Source organism: Lacerta agilis, chromosome 10 (genome assembly GCF_009819535.1).
Source record: "Lacerta agilis isolate rLacAgi1 chromosome 10, rLacAgi1.pri, whole genome shotgun sequence".
Taxonomy (NCBI): Eukaryota; Metazoa; Chordata; class Lepidosauria; order Squamata; family Lacertidae; genus Lacerta; species Lacerta agilis.
Genome location: NC_046321.1, coordinates 28,430,298 through 28,447,089, shown reverse-complemented (window position 1 = coordinate 28,447,089; position 16,792 = coordinate 28,430,298). Strand labels below are relative to the sequence as shown.

At 46.0% G+C, this 16,792-nt stretch overlaps 1 protein-coding gene across 1 annotated transcript in view; it reads right to left on the bottom strand.

Annotated features, from left to right (window-relative positions):
- Positions 1-940: 940 nt before the first annotated feature.
- MGAT3 (beta-1,4-mannosyl-glycoprotein 4-beta-N-acetylglucosaminyltransferase) overlaps positions 941-16,792 on the bottom strand; it is a 44,132-nt gene continuing 28,280 nt past the window's right edge. Inside the window, exon 2 of the mRNA XM_033161389.1 lies at positions 941-4,536. Coding sequence (XP_033017280.1) covers positions 3,030-4,535 — 1,506 coding nt within the window. The 5' untranslated portion in view covers position 4,536 and the 3' untranslated portion in view covers positions 941-3,029. The remainder of the gene's footprint in view (positions 4,537-16,792) is intronic.

The window sequence follows — 16,792 nt, the reverse complement described above, 5'->3', positions numbered from 1 at the left end:
ACCTCGCTGTCTGTGTGTGTTGCGCTTTTCAGTGACAGATGGAGCCTAGAGACAGCAGTGATGGGAGTATTACGAATTCATGAGCAGTAATTGTGAAAGTCCTAGATGTGCACAAAGCATGCCCTGTAGAGCAAGTGCAAGGACTGAAATGAACAGCGGGCCGGATTGGAGGAAGGAGCTCGGTTTGCAGGAAAGCAGCACAGTGTTGAAGATATGGTGAAGTCACCCTCTTGGTCCTCATTTCTTGATGGGCTATTTTTCTTGAATTTCGCCCCAATACGCTGCAGGCTCACAACCAAGCACTGCAGCATAGCCAAAACGCACATTCTCCATGTCCCAAGGGTTGGAGCCCATCTCTCCCCCCTCCCTCTCTCTTGCCTCTCAACACACATCAGTAGTGAAGGAACATACTGCAACGATTGTGTTAGGCAGGCTGGGTCATATGAGCTGAAGGTCAAAACCTAGATTCCCATTTCCTCCCAAGACTGAAAGAAAACTATTCCCTCTGTGTAGTGGGCCTTTGTATGGCAGTACTGGGAACCAATGGTGCTTAACTAACCTCCATTAGTCACCAGCAGCTCCTTTGCTATTGCTGCACATTCATTTTGGAATAGCTGCTTGAGATCTGCTCCATCAACTCTACACCCCACTGTGCCCGCTGTATCCAGTATGGTTCAGGAGCCCTCTCCTTTAACGCAATGAAGATCTTCTAAGAGAAAAAGCAATCAGCCCATTCCATGGGTCATTTTAGTGCAGTCTTCCCCAACATTGTGGCCTCAAGATGTTTTGGACTATAATTCCTATCAGCCCCAGCCAGCATGGCCAATGGTCAGGGATGATGGGAGTTTGAATCCAACAATACTTGAAGGGCACCAGGTTGGAGAAGGGTGGTCTAATGCTTCAACAGAGAAAGGAATCATGTACAAAATTTAGCATTGCCTTAGAGTGGTGCACAGAGTTAGGTTGGCAGCACCAGCCAATCCATTCACCCATCCAACAAAAAGAAAAGGGGTTTCAAGTGAGCTCAGCTTTAGGCCGGAATTTCCTTCATTTTAAAGGCATAAAGGTCAATTCATACAACCATTTTTACATGGCACAGCTAAATGCAATATGACTTTGGTTGGTACAAGGAGCCATCCTGCAACTGGCTGAAGCACTTCTCCCAACACCCCTTGGCTCAAACCCACAGGCCAGAAAGTTTGCCACTAGAAGAGGTGTCATCATCTTGAGGTATCCAAGCATTCACAAGACCAGCAGCTGCACCAAAAAAGAAGAGTCAATGCAAAGTGATTTCATCACATGAAAATGGTAGAGCATGAACTGGCTGAGCACATCATGGAGACAAAGCATTAGGAGTGATGCCAAAGGAAAACTATAAAGCAAGACACAGCACTTTCTGTGTATTTTATAGGGATCAGGAATAATGCATTTGAAGGGCAGGAAAGACAAAGGGAATGAGAGAGAGAGAGAGAAACACACATACCACACATCAGAGTAACACACTTCCAATGGCAAGGAACCTGTGTGCACCTCCTATTGCTGCACACACATCACCCATTTTTTGCAGTTAGCATAGTAGCTCACTGTTTAATATATTTCCTTAGCAGCAAACATAACATGGGGTTTAAAATACATTTCACCCTGACTCCATATAGTAACTTAAAAGAGACATACTGGAGCCTCTTCACCAAAGGAGAAAGGATGCACACCGTAAATGGAATACTTAAACGCTTGGCACCCAGATCTAACTGTTGGGCTCTTGCATCAGCCTCATCCGCCACACACCCTGTCCCCTCTACTTGCCTATGCAAACCACATTATAGGCGTGCAAGTATATAGCACTGTCCTCAAAAGTATATAGCACTGTCCTCAAAATGGTGGCATCATAGAGCCAAGTACCTTTATACCTCTCCTGTTCCAGAAGTAGTAGGATGGGCGCTGTAGCTTTAGCATCCTAATATCCCCTTTCCTTAAAAGCAACTCTAAGTATGACATGCACACTGTTTTAATTGAAAATGTAAACAGCACATTTTGTTGTCGTGGAAGAGGGAAAATAGGACCTCAGTGGGCATTCCCTTTGCAAGTCTGTGGGCTATAGCCCTACTGTCATGTTCCTTCCGCATTAGAGAATGACTACCAAAACTATCCATTTAATGAGCAAAACCAGACAGCTTTTCAACCTCCATAGCCTGCCACTTTGCAGAGTTTTTCCCTGAATGTTCATCATCATCAGGTGGAAAGCAGAGTTCTTTGGTGCTACTGTGCTCCCAGTTTGTGTGCACACCCACACTCAAATGTAACAAACACAGGTGGCAAAATATACATATCCTAGACAGACATGACTCCTGGAGTCACCTACAAAAATCTTTCACACTTATACACACATTTCCTAGTGAAGCTGCCACCCACCCGTTCTGGCTCTAAATAAAGAGCATTGTATCCAGGGACACGGTGCTCTTTGGCCAAACATCACCACACGCTCTTGAAAACAACCAAGACAAGAAGAGTCCACTTATCTACCCTGACCTCTGACCATAACCTCTATGGGCTGAACAAGTGGCAATATGCTAGGAGAGCGGAACTGAATTGGACATCCATTGGTTTCAAATTACTCAGATGAACATTGGCTTTTAGCAATGGAGTTTGACATCACGCCCACCTAAACTACAAAGACTCGAGGCTTCTGCACCCTCCCACATCCAGCTGTGTGCTCCTTCTCATCTCCATGTCACACAGAGAGGCACTACCTGTCTTAAGAGTTTTCTTCCATCCCACAAGAGAGGTGAAGGAGCTGTACCTCCTGCTGGTTCTCAGGGCCAGTTCCTACATCCTCTGGTCCTTGTTTACATGGTTTGGAATCTCCCCCACACCCAGACACACCCAAGTATATTTTCTGGGATGGGGCAAACAGAGGCTGGAGAGAACACACACTTCTCCAAGAGGAGTGGGTGGGGAGGGGGGGAAGAAAAACAAAAGACGTACCCCACTTCCCCCTTTTTCCATAAAGTCCCATGCAAGCCCTACTCCCCTCACCCAGCCCCCTCTGCTTTCTGGTAAGGGTTCTCCAATAAGTAACTAAACCGCTGGTAGTTCTTCAACAGATATTTGGGGGCATACATTTGTTCTTTGGGGTCCGCAGCAGGGTACTCTTGAGTGGTGCCATCAAACCACCCGCCAGTCCGAATTAGCTCCCGGATATAGTTAAGGTCCCGCTTGTCCTCGTAGTCACCCCAGCGGGGGAAATCCCCATTCTGGGCTGACACCAATTTGAAGTAGATTCCTTCTGGTGTAAAGCACCAAGAGCAGTGCCAGCCAGCAAAATGGAGCGGGCTCCCCAGCGACCACTGCACCAGGATGTGACCTGTGCTGTTTTCATACTGCCGAAAGCCTGGCATGGTGTAGTACTCCCTCCGGCGCAGGCGAATCCCATCTGTGGCGTAAACAGTTTGGAGCATCCCCACCGTGCAACCAGAAACCACCTCCAGGGTGCCGGGCTGCTTCCAGAAGAATCCGTAGAGGGATTTGCGCATGTGGAAAGCAAAGGGCTCCGTCCAGCCATCGTAGAGTTTGAGGAAGAGCACGCCATCGCGGGCCGGGATCTCGTCGGCGTCGTCAATTATGAAAACGTCATCAGGCCGCAGATTGCGGAAGCGGGAGATGCCATCCCGAGTCAGGAAAGTGCGTAAGTAGTCATCGGCAATCCAACCATCCTGGCGCCCGCCTGGGGGGAAGTGATCCAGGAAGACATAGAGCACCTTGTGGCGGATATAGTCAAAGGAGCCATTGAGCAGCATCTCGCGGAACTTGAGGGGCCGTGGCTCACCATATGCAGTGAAGTTGGACTCACAAACCACAAAGGCATCTACCACATCGCCCAGCTCATGGAAACGCACGTCCAAGAGGTCAAATTCATGGTTGACGTTGATGGCATTAATGACTCTCCGAGGAACCTCCCGTGGGGTCAGCCGGTCTTTAGTGGGGAGGTTTGAGTACTGGACCACAGTGGGCACCCCACAGCTAGGCCCATGCCAGCCAGGCAGGCACACACACTCCACCCACTTGCGCCGCTTTGTCCCATTGGTGCTCAGAGGTTTCCGGCCTGTCCGCCCAGAAGCAGCTCCTTCTATTTTCTCCTCTGGCCGGCCCGCTAGTGGCTTTTCCAACACCTTGGTGCCTGGTTTGAAGCAGACACCGCCAGCTTTGGTATGCACAAAGTATTCCGCCGTGTCTTCAGGCAGCACAAACTCGGCTCTATGCAGCTCTTCGCCAGCTCTGCTTGGGGAGAGGGGCTGGAGCAGAGGTGAGTGGGAGTACAGTGGCGTACGGAGGAGCTCCGGGCCCCCAGGCTCAGGGCTGACCTGAGATGTGACGGGTGCATTGTTCCAGAAGAAGTTGGAGACCAGGTTGGGGCTAAGCGACGCCAGCTCCCTGGGGAATGTGACATAGGAGAGGGCCTTCAGGAAGTGAAGGAAAGAGATGAGGCAAAGACCAGCCATGCACAGAGTCAAAAACAGTTTGTGGCGTCTCATCTTCATCCTGGGATGGGAGGGAGGGAAGACAAAGGGAGAGAAAGAGAGAAGTTGGGTTAAATATTTCCTAGCCCACAGAGATTGTTTAATCATTGGTTGGGTAAAAGGCAGGAGTGCCATCAGGGGCAGAAGCCAAGCCCCCCCCCCCACTCAGCAGAATGAGCTAGAGGTCCCCCTAACACACAAGAGCTGGCTTACCACATTAAGAAAGTGAAGGGATGGAGCCCTCCATAAGACTATTAAGTCCAGAGTCTAAAATTACTTAACTGCACCACAGTTAAAATGTTGCAGGATGGGAAGCATAACCAGGGTTAGGCGTTTTTCCTCCTCACAGATTTAAGCAACAAAGGTTCAGCAAAGGGCACTACATGGCATGAACAGAGTCCCAACAATCCTGCGGAAATGTACAGCTCATGAAATTAATCCTTGGGGAGATTTTAATTCTGTAGAAACTTACAGTTCTTGCAGCCGTCCTCTATCAGTAAACCACAACCCAGAAACCTGGGCTTAGCTCGGTTTCCAAAATAGGGCAAAGCTTATATAAAGTTCTGCATTAACAAAGACCACAATGCACACCTTAGCTGGCAGGAAAGTCCATTCATAAACAAATAACAGGCTTATCTTTTAGTTGCAAGCTCAGCGTAGGCTCGGCTTAGGTTTGAAATGCAGCTTATTAGCTCAAAGTGTAGGTGCAGACCTCAGTTCAATCTGAAAAATCGGCCTACAGTTTCAAAAGCTAGAGTGCAAGCATTAAAAATGAAGCAGGCTTACAGTGAACCAAAGTTTTGCTTTCCAGAGGGACTTGTCTTCATCCACACTCCCTTCTTCATTCCTGTTCACTTTCTATCCCCCAAGGGACTCAGCTGATCAAAATCCCCCATTAAACCACCACAACTCCTGTAGCTGATCTACACACACTTTTTTTTAAGTCCCCTGAGACTATTTGGCTGCAGCACAAGTTGGGGGAAGCTAGCCAGGTATATAGTAGTGAAGGCAAGGCTCACGAGGAGCCTAGTTCTTTGTGCTCAGCCCTACTGACAAGAGGAGCAGGAGTGGGAAAGGTATGAGAATAGGATGTCACCTACTCATTTTGTTTTACTGCTGTTTGGCATTATGAGCAACTGGAAGGAAAATCAATCCTGAACTCATTTGTCTTTGCCCTTAGATAGGTATTTTTATCTAGTTGCTGTCAATCTGTGTTGATAATGTTTTCCTGCCCTTTTGTCTTATTCTGATGCAGTTTATCTGGCTAAGTGTGTGCCTCACTATTAGCTGCTGTTTCTGTTTTATCAAGCTGAGGGGCATCAGCCTGTGCCCCAACAATTATAACGATATTCATGTGTGTGAGTGAATCAAGTATTTCTGGGCAGGGGGAGAAAGAACAGCAGGGGTAGGAGCTTCATGTCTTGCAGTTCAGTGAAATGTTTTCAATTGTGTATGTTTTCTTTTTTTAAGAAGCGCACTGCTTAAAAGGTCTTGTAATGAAAGGCAGTCTATATCTCAACTAAAGCTTTTTGCTGTTGGGGGCAGATACCAAAACAAATTATCTAAAATACTTTTGGTGATATCTAGGGATTGCTATGCTGTCATTTTGACCTGGATGTGATTATTCATGGTTTAATAATATCAAGATTTGACTCCTGGGACATGACTTAACACAGCAATGGCCCTGAAAAGCAATGGAAAATGTAAACTGATATAAAATGCTACCCACCTGGTTATTCATTTGTGATAGGTGCTGTTTCTTAAACTTTTCACAATCTGCACTGGCTTCCTGTTTCTAGGTTCAGCTCCAAGTGCTGGTTCTGAACTTTGCAACACTTTAAAAAAACTTGAGATCTTTTTTTTTTTAACTTGAGATCCAAGTAGTTTTAAGGTCTGCATTCCCCCATATGTACATCCTTTTGTACTCTGTCCAACATCTGAGTACACTGGCCAAATGAAGTGTGGAGAATACATGCCTACTTAGAACAGGGCCTCCTTGGTTGTGGTGGCATAGTTTGCCAACAGGCCCCAACACTCTATTCCTGGAGTTCCCAAACTGTACTCCAGGGACCATCAGTAGCCCAAGAACTTCATTTAGGCAGTATCCAGTGTCTGTGGATTTGTGGTTGGAGACGGCACCTCCATCGCATTAAATATTCTTTTAATTGTATTTGGTTTCTTTTGATTTCTTAATATTGTTGGTGTTTTATTGTATTACAATTTGAATTTATTTAGTTCAAATTGCAATACAGTGCAACATATCATAAATAAATAAAAAATACAATAAAAAACCATACAGTATCTAGCACAACAAATTACCATTTCTACATCAGGCGGAAAACTCATTAAGTAGTCTGCCAAGACACTCAGCAATCTTCAAATGGTCTATTGCCCCCCCCCCTATTTAGTTTTTCAGCTTTGATTTTTTTTTTTTTTACTAGTAATAATAATAATTTATTTATATGCCACCCATCTGACTGGGTTGCTTAATTAAAACATTAAGCGCACTAAAACATCAAAGATTAAAAACTTCCCTATATAGGGCTGCCTTCGGGTGTCTTCTAAAGTTCAGTTGTTTGTTTCCTTGACATCTGACAGGAGGGCATTCCACAGGGTGAGTGCCACTACCAAGAAGGCCCTCTGCCTGGTTCCCTGCAACTTCACTTCTCGCAATGCGGGAACTGCCAGAAGGCACTCAGAGCTGGATCTCAGTGTCTGGGCTGAATGATGGGGGTGGAGACACTCCTTCAGGGATACAAGGCCAAAGCCATTTAAAGGGCTTTAAAGGTCAGGACCAACACTTTGAATTGTGCTTGGAAACGTACTGGGAGCAGATGTAGATATTTTAGGACCGGTGTTATGTGGTCCTGGCGGCCGCTCCCAGTCACTAATCTGGCAGCCACATTCTGGACTAGTTGTACCGGTAGTTTCTGAGTCACCTTCAAAGGTAGCCCCACATAGAGTGCATTGCAGTAGTCCAAGTGGGAGATAACCAGAGTTTCTCCCAGTACCCTACAATGCACAGGCAGGTAGGGGCTCAGCCAGCATACCAGGTAGAGCTGGTAAACAGCTGCCCTGGACACAGAATTGACCTGTGCCTCCATGGACAACTCTGAGTCCAAAACAATTTCCAATCTGTGCACCTGGTTCCTTAAGGGCACAGTTATCCCATCTGTCTCCCATTTTGTGAGCTGCTTCTTTTTCAGTTTTAAAATGGGATAAAAGTTTAAAATCTAGGGTACTGTTTTTGCTGCTGGGGACTGAACTGCAGTAAGGTTGATACTGTTCTTCTAGGTGTCAGATAGAAAATTCTGTCTTTGAAAGGACAAGAACAGCTCATGCAAAAGAAGAGCCCGTTTCAGATGTCACCACACTTGCAGAAACCGCTATTTGCAAGAAGTACTATTTGCAAAAATTGCAGGCCAGCTGCAATGCAGAAAAGACAATTAATGTGAAGGACATCAAGGCTAGTTTAAGGATGTTCACCAGTAATTGGAAGGTAAAAAAGGCCTTACTTTCTATTTTTGGTAATGTTTGCAGGATGCAGCTGAAGATAGAACAAAACCCACAAAACTAGTTCAGTACACCTGGGACGCTCCCAGACTCTGACTGATATTCATAATATTGGATTTTGAGTTATCATTGTTATTATTATTTATTAAATGTGTATACCACACTTCATCCAAAGATGAAAAATACAAAATGAGAAAACAAAATACATAATAAAAACAAGAATAGAAACAAACCAATAACCTTCCCCGCCCCCACAAACACTTTTTTAAAAACACAGAATGTTAGAAATGCTTTTGCCTGGTGCCTGAAGATATGGAACGAAGGCGACAGGTGAATCTGCCTGGGGAGAGCATTCCACGAACAGCGAGCCACTGCAGAAAAGACCCGTTCTCGTGTTGCCACCCTCCAAACCTTAAGAAGGGCCTCAGATTATGAGTGTGGGGCCCAGGTCAGTTCACTTTGAATTGGGCCCAGAAACTAATTGGCAACCAGTGCAATCAGGCCAGGATCAGTATACAGTAATGCAGGCAACTCTCCATTTGCGCAGGGGTTGCATTTTGGACATTCACACACGTCAGCGGAGTGCACATAAGCCCTCTTCCGCATCCAAAATGACCTGTGCATCAGTGGTTGTGTGTCAATGAAAAACATGCTGAATGGTCACCACCTGTATGCTCAAACCATCTTGCCTCCATGAGCAACCTGGCTGTTGAATTCTGCACCAGTGGAAGTTTCTGAACCACTGTAGTTTTAGTCCTTGAAAAATTGATCCAGGAAGTGGTCAGTTGATTCTTAACCTACCAGTGGAGTGACCATCCTATCTATATCTAGAAACTGGGTCCCCACGGCCAGTTCATGGATTTTTAAAATTAACAATCATTTATAAACTTCTCTTGACAATATTAGTCTTTTGTTATGGGGTAACAGGACACTCCTATGCATGTAATCCTATGCAGTAAATTCAATAGTTTACTTCCCAGTACGTGTGCTTAGGAATGAAATTGTGTTGTATGAATAAGCTTGGCTAGACATCTACTGGTTATTCTAGCAACATATTTTTATTTTAAATGTCACTGAAACATTTTATTCATAGAGATTTCTTTGTTTAATCAGCATATCTCTTCATTTTATGTGTAGCCCATATGAAATTCTGAATTATTGTTGTTGCCATCCATCTGTTGGGAGTGCCACATAATCTGCCTAATGTAGAGGCACCTTCCTACTTGCTCTGGTTCATGGCTCAAAGGGCTTTGGGAACAGCAGACAATCTGGCAAATAAGAGGTATGCCAGAGCTTCTACTAAGTCCTATATCACTTGTGGGGGTGATAGGTCTTCTCCTTCCAGCCTGGTGAGTACTTGAAAGCCTCTAAGTTTTCTAAAGGAAGGGAAGAAATATAAAAAGCATAATACAAATCCTATTGTTTATCTTCTTGACCTGCTTGGACTCTTCACATCAGTGTTAATCTGATGACTGAGACAGGCAAAATACTGCAGCAAAGGGTCTGAATTAATATCTTGTGGATAGTTCTTCTCTTAACGCTGCTTAAATTGGATTTTGGTTTTGGTGTGTTTTGCAACAGTTTCACATTACTGCTGACTCATGTTGAAATATTTATACACTGGCATCCCTGGGGCATTTCCCAAACTTTTGATACCTGTGGAACAGGGTTTTAGTTCTTTCGTTTTTCTTTGATCAGAATTGAATTTCCATCCTAATACTCTAATTAAGTGTAAATGTATACATTGTCTTAATTTGATCCCAGAAACATGGGCAGGAATATTGCTTGGATATTCAGTGCATTTCATATACTGTTGCCTCTCAACATTCTTTGTCCAGTCAGGGACAGGGCCATGATTTCTAGTGATGCTTCTAGAATTCCCTCATACCCTCCAGGTGTCACATGGGCTGCACTGGGGAATTCCTACTAGTCTTTAATACTGGGGATGAGGAACGTGTGCCCATCGGCTGTGTTTGCACTGCAACTCCCATCTGCCCCAGTCAATATGGCCAGTGCCAGTGGTAGGAGATATTTGGAATTACAGCCCAGCAACCTCTAAAGGGCCACTGGCTCCCCATCACAGCTTATGCCCGCCTTTAGATGAGGTCACCCACTGCCCATAAAATGGCAGAAAGGGTGGTGAAGGAAACTCTGTGCAGTCCCTGTCTATAGAAAGAGGCAAGGAGTGATGGATGCATCCAGGAATGCACCTTAAACTACTTAGGAAATATGCTCTGACTCCTCTTATGGTACACTAATGGAAGGGAGGGGCCATAGATCAGTGGTTGAGCCCATGCTTTGCATGCAGAAGGTTCCCAGTTCAATCCCTGACATCTCCAGGTAGAACCGGAAAGACTACCAGTACTCTCCAAAATGCTGGAGCCAGCTAGCCAGCAAAGACCAGAAAAAGCTAGATGGACCCATGGTCTAACTTGGTAGAAAGCAGCTTCCACATGTTTACAAGTGAAGCTAAGCTACTGCCACTTGGCTCTTTACCGTACACGTGTTTCCTGCCCTTTGTGGTCAAGTCCACCTTTCTAAGATTTCAAAGAAATCATTCCAAATGGCTCTGATTTCATTTCAGTCACCATTTCATACAAACCATGATAGCTTAAAGAGCAAGCAAGCTAGCTTGCCCACTTTGACCCTTTCCTCCGATCTTCCTTGCTTGGAAACATCATGCAATTAGAAATTTATATGTGCAAGAATCAAAGAGACGTAAGCAGAACGGATAATTTCCCTCTTTTATTTGTCTCTCCATGACTTGTTGCCAAGAAAATGAAGCAGAAAGAGCCAAAGTCCACCAACTCTACCCAGGCAGGCAGCCTAGGTTGCATTCTCCCCAGGATCAAAACGGCATGCTGTCAATGGGTTCCATCTGATATTTTCTAGTTAGGAGTTAAGCACTATCAGCAGGAGTTGCCGGAAGATAAACAAGGAGCGATCTTTAGAAGAGGTTGTGGCAAACCTCCAACAGTGCAATAACAACAGCCCTTGGGACTACGACCTAGTTCTCACTGAGCGGTAAGACTTCAAGTGTGAGAATTGTACGACTGAATGATCCTCCATACAGTAATCCTGTGAGCCCTCTGCCTTCAGTGGTATACAGTACTGAGACAAGGGGTTTTACCACTGCAACAAGGCCTAAACATCCAGCTTTCCCTGGCAACCAGATTGTCTCCAAATCCATCCGCTAGGAATACATACACCTTCCTCCTTAATACTGTTACAAAAGTGGGGTACCCCCCCCCCGCCACCTCTGCCCAGTGATAGGAAGATGGGGGGGGGGGTTCCAGGCACTCCCCTCACCCCCCCTTTGTTCCTTTGGCGAATCCCATCACCTCAAACAGACACCCCATCACCTTGGCAATATCTGTCTCCCCAGGCAAAATGATTCCTTTCAGATGGCCTATCTACACCTTTTGTCATGTTAACAGATTTGCTCTTCACTAGACCACTCAGGCTGGCTTGCATAAGACAGGAGGAATTCCTTGTCTGGCACAGCTTGTATTTTCTTCAAAATCTCAATTAACAAAAATCCTACCATTTACTAATTTCTAGGGTATAGGGGGATCACCCCCAAAAATATATAACAATACTCTTTCTGCTACATCTGCAGGCAGAGAAGGGTTCACTACATTCATGTATTAACTTGAGAGAGGCCCAAGAACTATGGTGATTAAGAAGATACTCAGCATAGGAAAAGACAGGTAAAGCTTATGCTGGGAGAGACTCCTGTCTGAAACCTTGCAGAGCGGTTGCCAGTCAGTGTGGATAATACTAAGCTGGAGTTTTGCCCTTCAGGCATACAAGTTCTACAGCAGTTTTTAAGATGAAGGAAATTCCTTCATGCCTAGACACAATTATCTATGCCTGAAGAAAAGAAAAACAATCCTCTAAATTTGCAACTAGTAAAACTTATCAAGTGGAAAGCATTTAATGTATCCTTCTACAAAGGGTTTAAAAAAAAGACACAAGAATTTGCTTTAATAATAAAAAGGCAACAGCTTGAAGTAGGTTTAATAAAGAGACCCAGACAGAGGTTATCAAAAAAGGCCAGAAAACCTTGTTCTGTTTCTTAATGCTTGTGAAACATGAAGACCTTTGGCAAAGTGCATTCACAGCTATCCTAGTAGGAATACACCTGGGCCATTAAATTCAGAATGATTTTCAGAACGACAACCCTGGGCATCAAAGGAAATGCAGACCAAAATGTTCCAGTGAAATAAATGTTGCTTCCAAAGTAACTAAAGGCAGCAGCTCTATGCATGTGTATAGGCAACTTTCAAGAAAGGCCCATTGACTTTAAAAGGAGAGACTGTACGATCAGGTAAGTGTGCATAGGATTGCAGGCTAAATGAGTTATGTCAAATTAAAACCATAAATCAGTAGGGATCTCTGAGATGTAATAAGTTTCAAGCCAGAGGGTGTGAGGCTGCTTATTTAAACTCCAGTTCAGGAGTCAAGAACAAGTTGCCAGAGTTTCTTTCGAAATTTTTTTGCACAACATTTAATTATGTGCATAATTATTTTTATACACAACATTTAATTATGAAGGCAGTGGACAGTATGGGGAAGTCTATGCAAGCTAGGGGTCAGAAAATGAGGAAGGGGACAGGGCAGAAGACGACCAGCAGAAGCAGAGACTAAAGTTATCTTACATCTCCTTCCCAGAGCCGTCTCATCCATAGAGGCCGGTGGCGCGGCGCGCCAGGGCGCAGGGCACCCCAGGGGCGCCCCCGCGAGCCCACCGCCATCCCGGGCTCCCCCTCCCCAACCCGCCCCCGCCCCCACGGGCAGGCGGGCACTCGCGCGCCGGCGGGCGGGCGGGCGGGCTGTAAGCCGCCCGCCCTCGCCTCCCGGAGCCCCAGCTGGAGCGCTGAAGCGGCGCGGGGCTTTGCGCGACCTTCCAGCCCTCCAGCTGGGGCTCTGGGAGGCGAGGGCGGCCGGCTTGCAGCCCGCCCACCCTCCCGCCGGTGCGCGAGCGCCCGCCCGCCCGCCCCTCATCCTCCGCCCGCCGGAGCGCGGGCGCCCGCTCCAACGCCACGCCTCTCATCCCCGCTCGCCCACCCCCCCTCCCGAGGGGCGGCCAGCGCGGGAGGGAGGCGGGCGGAGAGGCAGCAGGCTGGGGGCGCCGAGGGATCGCTGCGCCAGGGCGGCTGATCCCTCTAAGACGGGCCTGCTCCTTCCTCTACCTTATGAAGCAATTCATTCCCAGATAAAAGAGAAGTAGCATTGCACAGCAGATAGTATTTGGTTTGCCTCCATTAAGAACTCTCTAGACAAGGCACTATTTCTTCCATTCAGCTCTCCATTGGCAATACAGGCATAAAACTGGCCTATCTTACAAGGCTAGCATAGGGCTGACCAAGAATGTGTGTGAAAAAGTGATCTGAGCTATATAGCCAGTTATTATTGAAAACCAAGGACAAAGTATTTTCCTGAAGCCAACACAGCTAATGCCAGCAGTTGTTTTTGTAAGTAGCATTGCCAATGAGAACAAGATTGCCTATTCACCTAAAACCCCAAGCCAGGGGTCAGCAGTCTTTTTCAGCAGGGGGCTGGTCCACTGTCCCCCAGACCTTCTGGGGGGCCAGACTACCGGTATATTTTTTGGGGGGGATTAATGAATTCCTATGTCTCACAAATAACCCAGAGATGCATTTTAAATAAAAGCACACATTCTGCTCATGTAAAAACACCAGGCAGGCCCCACAAATAAACCAGGGATGCATTTTAAATAAAAGGGCACATTCTACTAATGTAAAAACACACTGATGCTCGGACTGTCCGGATTTAGAAGGTGACTGGGCCACAGGGAGACTCGGTATTGTCTTTGTCTTTGTGCTGCGTTGTCGGGAAGGGGCTCTTAAATTATAGCGTTCTTTCCGGGGTTATGGACTCCCTTCTGGAGACGGACCCAGTTACAATTTTTATAATAATCTGATGACTTCGGTGGGACTTTCCAGTTTTCTGAAGATTTTGGGGTTCCTGGGGAAGGAAGCCCAGCGCCCTCCCCACCAGTTGCAGGGAGGGCATCCAATCCCGGGAATACCAAGATCTCTGGCAGTAAATGGAAGTCCACACAGTAGCAGCAGAATCAGGGGACTGCCAGTTGGTTCCTGCTGGGATGTGAGCGTTGCCAGAGGCCATAGGCTTCCAATTCTGGCCCTGCACCTAACTACTTGCCCAAACAAAATTTATCTTTGCTCATAGTTCCTCTTGTCCGGTCTCCTAAGGAGGTAGCAATATCACTGCACTGTTTCTGTCCACCCAAGTGTCCCTCCTAATAAATAACCTTTCTAATTCCATGCCACCAATTAGTGATATTCCTGCGTACACAAAATATAACCTCACCCGAGCCACCTCAGAGGCCAAGAAACATTGCTTCCAACAGTGCACGCAAACCCCTTTGTTCACCAAGGCAATGTATTAAAGCCTCCCAGAAATCATCTTTTGGGCAGGAGAGTCTGCCACATTCTCAGTCTGCCGTTCAGCTAAGAAGGGGATGAAGGCCCATTTTTCACTTACGGATAGCTGGTCCAAGCAGAGAAGGCCCCGATGGAGCTCCACGGGAAGGCAGGAGTGCTGCTCACATGACACCAAGTAGTTCTCTTACAGGAGATGAGCCACCTGTAGGTTGGTGGTGGTTAGGCCTCAAACTTTCCCCACGGTTTCCTTATAACTACAACTGGGCCTAGGCCCGTGGATGTCACATTGTGAAAGACTCTCTTCATAGCATCCTGCTTGCAATCTTTTTTTTGGTTAAAAAGTTTGAAGACATTGGGAAGCACAGGAAAGCAGAAGCTTTCACAACTTGGTAGCAATAGTATCTCGCCCTCTGTTATACACACATATACCACAATGAGGACTTCTGAAGTAAGCCCAGAAGTCCCTTTTCACAGCTGCGGCATTGAACACTACTGATAATATTTTTTCTTCGTTTTCAATTACTATCCAATAATTGCCTCATTATAACAATACCAATTTATAAAACAATTACTAATACCAGTCGTTCAAATACTGAATTATATAATTTAGGTGGCCCCCCCGCGTACTAGGACTGATGGTTTGAGGATTTTATTTCTGCGTTCCAAAACACTGAACACTATTATGGGTCATGACTGTTGAAACATTAGTCTAAAAATCTGAGGCAATCTCTCTCTCTCTCTCTCTCTCTCTCTCTCTCTCTCTCTCACACACACACACACACACACACACAATTTTGCAACACATGAGTAGAGACCCTGGCCCAAAGAGGATTACGTATATACTTGAGTATAAGTCGACCCAAATATAAGCCGAGGCACCTAATTTTCCTACAAAAACCTGGGAAAGCTTATTGACTGGAGTATAAGCCGGTTCACCTTTGCCGCTGTGGAGGAGGAGGAGGACGAGGAAGAGGACGAGGAACAAGCAGCCCGAAAGCAGCCCTTTGGGCTGCTCCTTCCTCTTCCTCCTTTGCCGCTGTGGACCTCACCCCGTCGTGGGGATTCGAACCGCCATTCTTCTGATCGGCAAGCCCTAGGGCTCTGTAGTTTAACCCACAGCGCAATGTTCTCTTGTGTTATACAGAGAAGGCTGGGATCCTGTCCTGTTTAAGCAGGAGCCAGGGAAAGTGAGCACCTGTGGTGTTTTAATACTTCCTTAACTGATAGGCTTTGTGCCTTCTGGGGTCTAAAGTTTGCATTTATGTGAGCAGTTCAGGAATGGAACAAGCTGCCTGGGGAGAGTAAAGAACCGCCGTTCTTGTACGCTTCTTAAGGAATGGTTGACTGGGGTGAGCGGGCGACGGCGGCACGAGTGGAGAGAAAGGGCTTCTTTCTCGCCGCCCCCACCGCCTGCCTCACTCGAGTATAAGCCGAGGGCAGCTTTTCCAGCACAAAAAATGTGCTGAAAAACTAGGCTTATACTCAAGTATCTAAGTATTTGACTAGGATACAGATTTTTCAAAGAAGGGCCTGCTTGCCTTAAATTAATACTGGTAGGTTTTTGAAAACTTGAATAATCATGGGCCTGTGGATAATTAGAAAGATAGAAGCACAGCACTAAAATCCATAAATTGGCAATTCAGCTTGGGGTTTATTTAGATATAGGAGCCCTCACTGATAATCCCCCAGAAAAATGCTTCTGCGCAGTCGGTGCCATTTTTCTAGAAAAAGATGTGCCAGGACACATCGTGAACACCTCCCTTGTTCTCTTATGATGGCAATGGTGCCCACCTGAGAGGTGCTGGAACTGAGTTATGGCTGGAAAAAAAGCCCTGGGGCATATACCTCTCTCTCTTAACTAGGGCTGCCATACACCTGGAATTTCCCGGACATAGCTGGAATTCGTTCATCAAAAATGTTGTCCTTGGCGTAATTTCTGGAAATCGGCTCAACAACTTTGCCAAACCTTTGTGTCCGGATTTTCACTTTTTGAAATATGACAACCCTACTCTTAACCATCACACAAGTTCTCAAAGAGAACTTGCCTGGTGGGTAACTTTGTTGTTAAATCTGAATTCACCTCTACTATTATGTATGTATGTATGTAGCACACACTAGAAACCTTGATTTCTAATCTGGATTTGACCTACCCACTGGCAGATGGATTCATATCCTAGGATTCCAGTTGTCTCTCTCCCCTGTGGGAGACATCACTGCAATAAAAAAAATTCTCTTTCATTGGGGAAACTTGAATTATAGTAACTATTTGTCATAGCACCCCAAAGCTATCAAATTAAGAACAGCCCGCCCTGCTCCTAACCACACACAGAGTCA